The 13,280-nt window shown below is 40.9% G+C and overlaps 1 protein-coding gene across 1 annotated transcript in view; it reads right to left on the bottom strand.

The window, feature by feature from the left end:
- Positions 1-394: 394 nt before the first annotated feature.
- The window catches only part of ACTR10 (actin related protein 10), a 34,413-nt gene continuing 21,527 nt past the window's right edge, over positions 395-13,280 (bottom strand). The window contains exons 3-14 of the mRNA XM_009638903.2: positions 10,709-10,781; positions 10,090-10,172; positions 8,931-9,039; positions 7,199-7,306; positions 6,764-6,831; positions 6,378-6,457; positions 5,937-5,972; positions 4,379-4,458; positions 4,215-4,288; positions 3,709-3,790; positions 2,022-2,223; positions 395-880 (exon numbers count right to left, since the gene is read on the bottom strand). Coding sequence (XP_009637198.2) covers positions 699-880; positions 2,022-2,223; positions 3,709-3,790; positions 4,215-4,288; positions 4,379-4,458; positions 5,937-5,972; positions 6,378-6,457; positions 6,764-6,831; positions 7,199-7,306; positions 8,931-9,039; positions 10,090-10,103 — 1,035 coding nt within the window. The 5' untranslated portion in view covers positions 10,104-10,172; positions 10,709-10,781 and the 3' untranslated portion in view covers positions 395-698. The remainder of the gene's footprint in view (positions 881-2,021; positions 2,224-3,708; positions 3,791-4,214; positions 4,289-4,378; positions 4,459-5,936; positions 5,973-6,377; positions 6,458-6,763; positions 6,832-7,198; positions 7,307-8,930; positions 9,040-10,089; positions 10,173-10,708; positions 10,782-13,280) is intronic.

Below are 13,280 nucleotides of genomic sequence, written 5' to 3' on the forward strand. Positions count from 1 at the left end.
TAAACAGCCCCAAACCATTGCACAGAATCCCACAATGGCAGGGGTTGGAAGGGCCCTCAGGAGATCACCCAGCCCAACCCCCCTGCTCAAGCAGGCTCACCCAGAGCAGGGGGCGCAGGACAGCGTGCAGGTGGGCTTTGATTATCTCCAGAGAAGGAGACTCCACAGCCCCTCTGGGCAGCCTGGGCCAGGGCTCGGGCACCCTCAAAGTAAAGAATTTCTTCCACATATTCAACTGAAACCTCTTATGTTTCAGTTTGTGCCCATTGCCCCTTGTCCTGGGTGGAATATTTTAATGCAGAATTTGGCAGAAAAATCTATGATTGATGTTTCCCATAGCAGACCGTCCTTCATTCTTCTAAGCATACTGAAAAACAAAATAACTTAAAACAAATTCTCTCAACGATGTCATTTACTGTACAGATAAATAGCAAACAACTCAGGAGGCTACAGCTCACGACGGTACAGAATTTCTTCAGAAGAGGACAAAATAGCATAGTAGTTGCCAGAGTTAAGTTTTTAAACTATAACTGGATGCAGCTTTAAATAGTGTTAGTACCTACCACATTACACCCCGAAAACATCCACATTGTTCATGTTTAATAGTGTTACACACAAATTACTTAATAAAAAAAAAGCCAATGCATATATATGTACTTGAAGTAGATGAGGAGAACCCTTGTGTAGCATTTTGGTGCTCATTTCTCAGTGGAGAAAGCCCTCTTCATCAACGGTGGGGGCGCTTTTCCAACATCAAACATCATTTCCAGTGGAGGATTATTAAGACAGCACCAGTCAGGTATGCGGCCTGTCTGGCTGTAATATTCTCTGGACACAGACCGGCTCCCAAGTATGTCCTGAAGCGCTCCAAAAATGGCTCCTATGTTATTGGGGGGAAAAAAATAAATATTGCATTAATTTGATGTACTGAATTTTTTTTCTACTTTTTCCCATCAAGAATCTCAACTGGTTTTTTTCAGCTCTGTCCCAAAAATGAAAGGAAAGCAAGGATCCAGCTGCTTTCCTTCTCGGTAGCCCAGCTAGTCCCAAATTGTTTCCATTTACGTCCTTCAAAAGTAACTGAAAACAAAGAATCATCTAGTTTTTCCTAGAAGTTTTTATTTTAAGCACTTCAAACAAACCCCCTGTGTTTAAGGAAATTTCCTCTCCCCAGAAAGGGTGTCACACAATACCCACAAGAAGTTCACGCAAGCTGTGAGAAGACTGAGACCACAGCAGCTGCCGGTGAAGAAAAGTATCAGAGAACTTGGTGCATATAAACCATTCTTGTTTGCTAACCCTAAAAGTAGACTCAAACGAAACTAAAATGTTATCAGTATTTACATTTCAAAGCATATGGAAATAAAATCTACCTTTACAGTTAAAAGTTAGTTCCTCATATATACCAGATGGGCTCAGCTTATTAACCGGAAGCTTAGAAAAGTGTGAATTCCTCTCAACCTCAGAACCTTCCTGAAAAGAGTTGCTAGCATTGGAAAGCCCTTCTTTCTCCCTAACTTGCCACTACAGCATCCAAAAACCACCGCGGAGTTGCTGCATTTGTTACCGTCAGCTGGGAACAGCACAGGGAGTGAGCAGCCTCCAGCCTCTCCACAGCTCCTCAGTCAGTAATTAAACTTGAGGTTTTTCCAATAAGCAAATCTTCCTACACGCAGCAGGTCTCTGCTCTGCCTAATCACTGTACCGGTGCCACCACATGGCAGTAGCCCTGTACTGCACTTGAGCCCAACACCTCGCCTTCCGCACCGCTCTCACAAATTGCAGGTCACCTGGTTAAAGCTCCCATAACCTACGGAGCCATTCTACCCTCCAGGCGTCCCGGGGGGAGCTTTACTCTGCAAGGTTTCTTCCAGGGGGGCATAACAATTCCACAGAGCTCCAACACAGCTTGATCTCAAGAGTTCACCTAAGTTTTACCGCTATTTACTAATTACAAATCCCACTTGGAAGGTTTGTTTTTCCACTTTGTGCCTTTGCTCAACAGCTGTTTTCATTCTTACCTCCCAGCCAGGCCACACAGTTGGGTTTGGCAGGTGGAGTGTGAATTCTGAAGGTTTTAGTAGCAAGCGCTTCTTTGTATTTCGGTTTCTCTACCAGGTATCTGATTTCAGCCATGAGCCTGTGAAGGAATCCTGGCAACATAGCGGTGCCACCAATAACTACCAAGTTCTCTGCCAGCTGCTTCCTGGTGTCTATGGGACACTAATGCAAACAGGAATAAAAAAAACCCCACAACACTTCAACTGCAGTTGCATGAACAAGCGTTCAAAGGTCTGTTAGAAATTCAGTCAGTTTGCCTCCGCGCTTCAAGCGCCGTTTTCTCACACTTAGATGAAACATAACAGACATGCTTTTTTCCCCCCAGACTTCCCAAGAAAACCAGGCTTAAGGAACTGCCCAGTTGAGGCTTAGAGGAGCACACTGCAAGTCCCTGTAAAGCCCTTCAGCTGAAAGAGGCCAAGACAACCGAGGACAGCGGTACCAGTGACAGTAATTCCCATGAGTCCTGGGAGAAGATTATGTCATCAAGAGGTGAAGCCTCAACCAGTGCTCTCAGAGAGGGAGAACTCTTACATGAGATTGACTCTTTTTAGCTCCACATAGGAGACAGAGGTGCTATGTAAGTCTCAGTGGGATAAAAGGATTCTGCTGGAGCTTGCCTTCAGGCATCAGATAACCCAACTGGAAGACACACAGGCATGAGAAAACCAAGCTTTGTCAGTTCTGCCCCTCACAAGCAGATCCCGTGCTATCCCTTTGAAAAAAATTCCAGACTGCTGTGGTCCTCTTCTCCAGCAGAAGTAATCGGACGCTATTTAACACCTGTAAATGTAACATTTGTCTTTCCTCTGGCCAAAGAGTGATATAAGGCAAATGCCTACAGGAAGAGGTAGGGGGGTCCAGGCACAGAGCTTGTTAACCAATTTGTTTTCATAAGGAATTCCAATTGAAATGTTTGTCATGGCATCCAAGCCTATGGCTCTCCAATAAATTATGTCTCAGCAAACTCATTTAAATGGCATCAATAACTACAGGAAGCCCATTTTAATTAACATACGTACACCACCACAGAATGAAAATTTCCATTTATAGTGGTTTTCTAATGCATTTTTTTCCTAAATATATTAAGAAATGAAGCATTTGTATATGCCAGGAAAATTTCCCATAATATATCTAATATACTGCCTGTAATAGAGATGTCCAAATGAATTTTATTCTATCTTAGGTAAACCAGCAGCATGCAGGATGCATAAAATCTAACTTGAGCAAAACACCTTGACAAAAAGAACCGAATACCTGTGTCATTTCAGTTTAAGCAGTGTAATTCCTTTAACACCAAGTATCAGCTACTCCTTCGTCATGATGTACATAGAACCTCACCACCAAACAAACACAAGCTAATTACGTTTGCTGCGAGGTGAGCACCACGTTTCTTAGAAAACTCTCCCAGACACACTGCAGCATACCAAAGACTAAGAAAACAGTCACAGAGTGGATGACACATGGTGACTTGCTACCCCGCAGACATTCACCATGTGGCAGAACCCTAGCAGTCATGCTGCGCGAAACTTTTTAAACCAATCACAACCCATGGTCAGAAGGGTGTTACTCTAGAAAGAGTCATTTATAACAGCAGGTTGTCTAAGGCTAGAGGCATTCAAGAAATTGTTTTTAATATAAAGATACCTGAACGAGCGAATCTAAGATCAAAGTGGCAACAGATGTCTCTTCATTATCCTGTTCAAACAGTATTTCGACCACAGAGTCTCTGTTGAAAAGACAGGAAATGAGTGTTAATGAGAAGCAATACAGGAACGGCAGGGCTGGAAGTAACTACAGACTTGCTGCTGACAACACATCACTACTACTTCTGTCATAAAGTCTGTGCACCAGGCCGTGCCAATGGGGAGGACACAGCGCCCCGTTCACTTCACTAAACCCGTCTCATCATCCTGCGTTAATACTCCATTTCTATTCCCCCATCCCACCAACTCTTCAACTGTGAGCTCTCTGGAGAAGCTGACACCTCTTCTTATGGGTTTGCACTGTGCCCAGCACAAAGCCTTAAACGAAGAGACATTAAAAGCATATGCAAGTGTTTCACTCAAATTCAATTTTATGAAAATTTACATGCTTTTAGAGTTGAAAATACATCCTTCTAAAGAGAAATACTCTGCTATGGTATTTCTCACCTGATGGGGCCAACTACGTGGAGAATCTTCTCTCCATCTAAAGGATAGTCCACATCTGGAGGAGGTGAAGGACGCTAGAAATAAAAACACACGTGCGTTATTTTAGAGGCCAAAAAGGCTACATCCTCTTCGAAAGACTAGGATAAGCTTCATCCTCCACCCACCTCAGCACTGCCATCAATGTTGAACTTGGCTGCTTGGATTTTCAGGCCACGTTGGAGATCGCTCACAAAACAAGTGCGGACTTCATAAAAGAAAAGGGGCAGAAGAGAGACTTTAATGGTGATGAAAGGCTCCAACAAAGACAATCATTTTGCTTAATTTACAGAAGAACACACACTTTAGGCCCTTGCTGGTCTGAGACATTACCAAATAAATGCAAAGGAAAACGGTCTCAACACTTCAGCAGAGTTCAGGTGCTATCGAGACCATCAGTTTAAACGAAGCTGACACTGAAGCTATGCTAGGACAGGCAAGATTTCTTTTCTCAGACAAGCCACGTAAGATTTAAGGACAGGGACATTACTAATCGTGCCTTTGGTTACCACAAGGTACCAGGGATTGGATTCTGCTGTCAAACACACCACTGTGGGTCTTGCATGATGGCTTCAAATGAGGCATTGCTCAATAGGCTGTGATTCCCTAGTGCAACTCTTCAGCACCCTAAGAATTCCAGAAGTTTTTTTTTTCCTTCAGGCAACGCCGACAGAGCACAATTTCACTTGTATCCCAGCTGTTAGCATTATTATATACTTATTTACTTGTATCTGGCACAAATGAGTATCTTCTTCATAAATGGCTGTCACAAAGAAGCAACCCTTCAGTACACAGGCAGTCATAATTTCAACCCTACCATATTATATCTGGTTCCAAAAGACTGCGAAACAAACAGAACTGATCAGAAAATTGCATTCAAGTCCAGAAATTAGAAAAGCAACTTCCATTTGGCAAAGCACCAGCTGCATTTAAGTTATTTTGCATTTGACTGATGGTTTTCTTCCTAATTTGGCCCAAGAGATATATTTTAGTTGCTATTTTCTACAGTTACATATATTTTTATATCTGTCACACATGAAATATTATGTAGGAATTCATCTGAGTTCTGCCTGAAGACAGGCTCTATTTTTTCTGGTGTAGATGTAGTCCTTGACTCATCTTGCCTACCTGATTAACACGCCAAAATGTCTTTTATACATACTTTTTTTCCCCCAAAATTGACTTTTAGGCAAATTGAGCCTTCCTAGTTAATTTACAAACAAAATTAACTTAAAACATTCTTATGTCATGATGTTAAGACTGCTTAAATGCTGCGTTTGCAACCAAAACATAACTATGGTAACAGGCTTTGAATGTTCCATCTGCTAACCCAAGTCACTGTACGCATTCACACGCAGCAAACAAAACGTCAGTAGTTAACAAATGCAACATGAAGTGAACCTGACCTGCTGATCATTGGATACGTAGAAGAGTGTGATACTCTTTCTGCACTAGTTTCCCAAATGCATCTACAAGCTATGTCTTAACAACCCCTGGGCTAAACCTGGAAGAGGAATTCAGTGTGGTTTTGCTTTCAAAGAGGAAGAACGCTGCAAGTTCTTCCAGCAGGTAAGAAAACAGAGAAGATGAAATAAATTCCTAAATGTGAAGTATCGCACGCTTGTTATTATCACGCTCTACTGCACAATTTAATAACCAAGAGTTTCATGAAGCAGAAGATTTTACCTTTTATATCCTCTACTATGTCTTCTGGAACGGAGCCTGAAATAAAAAAATAATTTAGAACAAGAGCTTTTTAAGTAGAAAGAGAATTTAAGAATGAAACTAAGTTTGAATTCAATCTAGTACATTGAAATTTCATTTTGACAGTAGCTTTTAAAGATTTCTAAGGAAGAAAGAATATTAAGAACAGAAATAAAAAGTTTGTCTTTTCTCAAAGCATACTGAAAAATTACTACAGAACTTTTATCTCAGCCTTCATTCAAACCTGCTGTTATGAATGGCTCATCATAAAAATAATATACTTGTTAAATACAGAGAAAGAAATCATGCAAGCAGATCACATAAGATGTGGTGAATATCAGACTCATCTCATTCACTGTTAGTATTAATCCACTTTCCCCACTGCAAATTCACAGCACACACGCTACATCGAACTGACCTTACCCATCACAGATGGAAGGCTCTGTCCTTTGGCTAATCCTGTATCAACTGTGCACTGCTCCAACAACTGATATTCCAGCTCCCTAAAATATTGCACATTAAGTTAGTCAAAAATAGCTATTAACTCAGGCTGATTCTCTGTGTTATGCTTCAGGGACAGTATTTATTCCCTTCAGTTACATTCTTTTAAATATAAGCTGAAGCAGATCTGATTTCTACAGCTTTTACTATATCAACAAAAGCCAAACAGCGGTAACCTTAAAAATCAGATGCTGCCACAGCAACAGTTGTGATTTAAGTCATGTTCAACAGGAATCTTGGGTCATTGGTCAAAGATGGAACTTTCACAAATAAATCACCGGTAACCTGGAATGTATAACTGAACTTACTTGTGGATAGCCTTTCCTCCCAGAGGAAGAGAACCCCAGCAGCTCAGAATCGGAATTCCCTCGTATATCTACACAAAGATCAGGAAATTCTCCTTTTTTGCCATGAGTGTTCAGTCTGTTAGAACTAAATGCTCTCCCCACTCCACATTCTCTTGCATTAGCTATTGGAAACACTTTCTAACTGCTTTTCTCTAAAACTAATTTCTAGTCTGTAAAGGCTGGAGTTATGAACTACCCTTCCCAAGTTCCCAGGGAACACAGATTTAGCACATCAGCTGTGATGAGATGCCCCCAATCATGATATCTTATAGCCAAAAGGCTGGACTGGCTGACCTGTTCCTATTACTTTTTAGCACATTTAAAGTCTATAAAAATATCATCTTGTCTCAGCAGCCTTATTGCTGAAAATTTTGTTTGTGTATTATTAAAGGATACAGGCAGCACCAAGCTTTCTGCATATCCGCAGTCTAGCACCATGGCAGAATTTATCCCAAGTGTCAGCAGGGACATGAGATGACCCGGAGCAAACAAAACGGAAGGTACCTACATGGAAACCAAAAGGACAATTGACAGAAGGGGAAAAAAGAAACAAACCACCCAAAGCACCCACACTTTCCCCAAATGTCATATTAAAAGCAAACCCCTGAACAACTGTATCTTGAGGTACCCATTTTTAATTTAGCTTTTAAGGTAGTGTAGTAATGAACAACTGAATTCTACGTTCATCCTATTTGTGGTACATACCAGTGACTTCCTTAATAATGAATCTTGGAACAGGCTTGTAAGAAAAGCAAGTGTTAACTATAGCACTCATCTTAAGCCGTAGATTAGGTTTCTTATTGTCATTGAGAAAGAAATTGAAGAAACTAAAACTCAGCTACTTGAAATGTTGTATTAAGACTTGAAGATGGGAACAAAGGTGCCAGAAAACCCACAAAAGTGTGCCTTATGACACCACACTTGCACACAACCTCCCAGCAGAGGCTATTTAAAACACTCTCCCCAAAGCAATGTTGAAACTCAGTCAAAGTTACATGAGAATTACTTCCTTCTCCCAGAATTCCACAAATCAAGTTTCCTAGATAGCAACAGTTCCTGCAACAGAACACCCTGAAGTGTGAACTAAATCAGCAATTTCAATAAATCCTGCATTTAAGGGCAACGTTACTGACACCTAGCCCAGAGACCCAAGTTATACTATTGACCCTGTATTAATATGCTACTCCTATTCTTTGCTCCAAATAGAAACACTAGCCAGAGAGAATTAACCTCACGTCAGTATTAGCTGGCTTCTGACCAAGTTACAAAGTCTCTCCATCAAAATACGGCTTTCCAAGTCACGAGTCACTTTTGACAATCAGTTTTGCATGGGAGTGCTTGATCTAAAACGTTTTTTTTTCCTGTAATGGGATTAGGAAAAAGAAAACCCAAATCACTCAAATCTTTCAGCAACTTCAAGTCATCAGGAAACTTTTTGAATAGTAGGAAAAATTATGCAGAAGATTGGTTGGTAAACCGTGTTGTGGAAGTACAGTGAAGAAGCCCTGCAGACAAACTAATTTCACCACTTTTTATAGAAGAACCTGAACCTTTGTTCTGTCTGAATTGAAGAAGTATGGATTCACCTTCCAAAACATTTTCTGCTAGAACTAAGCAAGAATTAGGTTCAGACTATTCTTCAAAAAGACTGATGAAGCAAAGAGGATAATAAATTTCAGGTAAGCTCTTATCTAAATGAGTACAGCCAGAGGTTAGATCACGTGCTAGGCAAAGATACTGACTCTGGTAGAAGTCCTGAGATTTGCTGACAGAGCACTAACAAATGTCTAAAAATAAATTCCGGCTTCAGGCAGTGCTCAATGGGGATTATTGGATCTGTCTGGAACAGTGCAATGTGAGCTGTCTTTTCATAAAAAACAGAGAAACCTTTTGGATTCTTGTTAATAGCTCCTGTTTTGCAGCCTCATGAAGAGTCAGAATGGAATAAAAATGGCCTTCAGCCCAGTCTCCAAGCCCTCCTTCCCCAGACAACCATCAGCTTTTTTTCATCTTCTTTCTGCCTCTCTCATTCTTTTGGCATTATTTTCATTTCTTTGTCCACACCTGGTAGTCACTGTAAATAAAATTTCTATGCTGAGCACATATAGTAGTTACATAAAACACGTACCTCAAAATGCTTGAAAAGGACTCTTGTGAGCGTGTCTCTGAAGTGTGAAGGGCACAAGACAGATTCTATGATCACAACACGGCGATCTCTGGGATTCACCAGCAGATGTCTAAAAATGGCAAGACATGTAAAACAAATCTGGTAAGTTTTAGCAAGTATCATGAGACCTACCTTATTTTCATATTCCATTCTCCTCAAAAATCCTAAAAATTTGCATTTAGATAGCATTTTCTACAGCAGATCCCAAAGCCTTTTTCCCAAATTTAAAAAAAACAACACTTTCCTAAAAGAAAATTAGGAAACTGAGTTGCAGAAACCAAGTTATACAGAGCTATCTGCCAGCAGGCTGTAGTTCTGAATATCTGCTATACATTTCTAAATCAATATGAAGAAGTGTAAAAATATGCATGTAAAAATATGTAAAAATAGCCATTATCGGCTCGTCCAGTGTTATACAGTACGTCCATAAAAGAGGAATAGTGATGATACAGATGTCCTGATTTCAGTGGAATAGGATGAAATTGTCCTGATTTCAATCACAAAGTGATGAGCTAGGACAGCAAAAAAAACAACCTCCAACCAGAAGATCTGAGACACAGAAATTAAGCACTTGTCTCCCTGTGTCAAGTGATGATTTTTACTGTGTAAAAATGGTTGGAAGTAAAGAGAAAAGACTAAGTCCAACTTCATTATTCAGTAATGAAATTCACTAAAATTCAATAAAAATTACAATAAAAAGATGTATTACTAAGGTAGAAGTATTCCACAGGTTAAGATTCCTCCTTCCAAACCACTGTCATGGGGAGAGAATTCTGCACTGACAGAAAATGACCTTCAGCCCTACCGAAATCAGTACAACTCCTTAGGGAATGACCTTCCCCTATCAAGACCTTTACGAGTGCCACAGTTAAAAAGCAACTTATCAAATACTTTTTATTTCTAGAGAGCAACTGATGCTGCAATACACTAACTCTCTGTAGGGTAACCTGAATCTCAGCACCACTGAATTTTTCCTGTAAGAACACAGCCAGGCTGCAACATCACATTTCTGTTTTCTTACTCAACTAGACAGCAGTCTCCTGTCAACACTTCAACACCTCAATGCACTCAGAAAAGAGACGCAGAAGGCTTGAAGAACTGACAGCCAACTATCTCTTACCTGAAATAAAGCATGTGGATAAATTCCTTCAGATACGAATACAACTCTTCTGTATTAATATTGTACTGAACAACTTTGACAGGCTGTAAAGGAAAAATAGCCACAGTCAGCTTAAATACTAAGCAGTGATTATATATAAAAGAAATATATATGATATACATACACATAAGAGATTATATCTGAACATGTATAAGCTGACATATGTAAAGAAATACTCACCCTTGCCTGATTTGCTCTCTGCCCCTAACAGTGCATGTCAAACTCATGGTGTAACTAAACTCCAGAGTTTATTAATGCTAATTTTTTGTACTGGTAACTTAACTCAACATTAGTTTTCCAAAGCTGCATTCCACTATGGGGAGTTAAAAAAAAAAAAAGCATAGCTAGGCAAAGAAATTTCTCAATAAATGCCCCAAACAGCAGCTGCATGACTGATGAGTACCAATTAATATGTGTTGGTATCACACTCACTTGTATCTAGTTACAATCTTTTCACAGCAGCAGTTATAAGATAATGAAAAATAGCTTACGATGGAAAGAAAATGTATCTGCAAATTTTTTCTATACCATAACATACCAAACATTGTAAAGGTAAAACAGGTCAGCTAAAACAGTTTACCTTAGCGACATCATGTTTCTTTATTTCACTAGGGATAATGCATCTCGGTCCTGTTTCTCCTGCAAAACCACACCTAAAAGAAAATGTTGAAAACCTTATCATTTGAAGTCTCTACTTAACACATTGGGCCTAGGAATCAGCAAAGAGTAATTAATTAGGGATATTGCTGTGACTGCAAAGAGGTGTTTTGCATACAGCTTTTCTCTCTAGCCATTTTGAGTGAGAAAGACTGTGTATCTTTTTATTGACTCCCTCTCAGCTGCATGAAACAAAACAAGTTTTCTTCACTTCAGTAAGGGCTGTAATGCTCGACTCTGATGTGCCTCCTACTTTCCACTGAGGACAGTTCTCTGTTTACAGTCATCCACCTGCAACCTTCCTTACTGCCCATTACCTTTCCAAAGAAATACCTTCCTGCGTCCTCCATATGGACCTACAGTTTTACTGAAGCTCTCGGTAAATGCAGGCAAGATGAAGTTATTGTGTCCTCTTTAAATCCTCATTTTCTGTTACGTTTACTTAGAAGAAACAAAAGACAAAGACTTAGTGACCACGATCATGCAGGTCCTGTGGCCTATTTCACTGCTGACCAGCACCATTCCATTGATACTTTTTCCTGTTTCCAGAACATTTAATACTTTGAAATGCATTCCCTTCGTAAGCATCCTGGGCTTTTCAGGGCGTTACTGCCTCACGATGACTGGTTACTACTCCAGAGCTCCTGACAAAAGAGGAGAGTTCTGCATCCAACCTAGATGCAACGTAACAAACTAGTAGCAACTCCGAAACAAACTTTTTGGAAAGCCGTCTGGTTTTCATAAAGAGGTCGCACCTTTGAAGACACAAGAACCACGGACTGAAGAAGGCAAACAAAAACCAAAAGAAATTCAAGATTTGATTTTAAGAAACTCCACGCCACCCCCATTAAGCACAAAGGTCAGAAGCAAACTCTGGTAGAAAACACTAGTAGAAACTACAAAACTGCTGGAGTTCAGGTACCTCTAATGCAAAAAGTCAGTTAATACTTTATTTTGGTATTCGGCAACTGTTAACATATTTCTTCAGATCATTTCAGAATAATTCTAAAAAGAAACATAATTCAGAATTTAATTTTTTTTGTTTGACTTGTGCAGCTCCAGCGCGCATACACAGTTGTCCTTGCCTGTCATCCCAACAACTTTTGAACTTTTGGTTAATTTCAGCTTTATTTGGAAAACCACAGATATCTCTCATATGATTAAGTTGCCATCTCTTTTTTATACAAGAATGAAGGTTGGAAAGAGACCCTAAAACCACACTATTCAGGGGAAATGCTTTTGCATGAGAGCATTTTATTAGACAAGTAATGCCTGTGGGATAAAAACCTTATAAGCCCCCCAAATTTGGGAAAAGCTTGTGATCAGCGACACAAATCCACAAAAAGCCACTCATGGAATCACTTGTTTTTGTCCATGAAGGCTTTGCTAAACCCTCTCCATAACCACACTGCAGTGATTTCCAGGTAAGGAAGCCTACCTGCGGGTCTGCAATTAGTCACTTGAAAAAAAAGCCAGTACAACTGATTACAATACCAAGTTTGGGGAAGAAATCCTGTTCCTGCGACTCCTGCCTCTTTAGACAAGCAGAGACATCCCCAGGGCTTCAAGCAGGTAAACTCATCTGCATAACCGCAGGCCTAGCCTAGTAAGAGTGACATATATTTGAAGAGATGCTTTTGTTGCAAGATAATCTTTTTTTCTGCATACAGGCCATATCTCCAAACAGGGCCTGAAAACATTTCCCTGTGTGTTTTGAGCCAGGATGCAGGGCTGGATTGCTTAAACGGCCCTTTTTCTGCAAGGGCTATGTGCACCTGGGGCACTAACGCAGGGAGGGGAGCTGGGGTTTCCAACACCACGGGGTGCTTTGACATGGGGCAGGCAGAGGCACCACTGTATTTTTGGCCCACGACATAAATTATAGAATAGAATTAGAGAATTGTTTAGGTTGGGAAAGACTTTTAAGAACATCAAGTCCAACCATTACCCTAACCCTGCCATTCCACCACTAGACCCTGTCCCTAAGCAGAACGCCCACATGCCTTTTAAATCCCTCCAGGGATGGGGACTCGACCCCTTCCCTGGGCAGCCCCTTCCAGTGCTTGACAGCCCTTGCGGGGAAGAAATTGTTCCCAATGTCCAATCTAACCCTGCCCTGGCACAACTTGAGGCCATTTCCCCTCATCCCATCACTCGTTACCTGGGAGAAGAGACCGACACACACACACACCCCAGGCAGTTGCAGAGAATACTAAATGTAGAAATACTAAATACTGAGCATTTCTCTTTCCACCTCGAGTCACGCTGGTTTTTTTACCTAAACCACGAGAATAAAGTCGATCATTGTCGGCTTTATACCACCCAGATGGCCACAGAAAGGGAACTGGGGGGCGGGGTGTGTGTGGGGGGTGTGTGTGTGTGTGTGTGTGTGATGTAAAAATCCCACATAATTAATTGTTCATCCCGACGACAGGACAGGACAGGCCCGCCCCGCAGCCGCGACACCGGCTCCCCGCGAAGCCCGTCCCGGCAGA

This window comes from Egretta garzetta, unplaced genomic scaffold, assembly GCF_000687185.1.
Source record: "Egretta garzetta isolate BGI_Z169 unplaced genomic scaffold, ASM68718v1 scaffold485, whole genome shotgun sequence".
Lineage (NCBI taxonomy): Eukaryota > Metazoa > Chordata > Aves > Pelecaniformes > Ardeidae > Egretta > Egretta garzetta.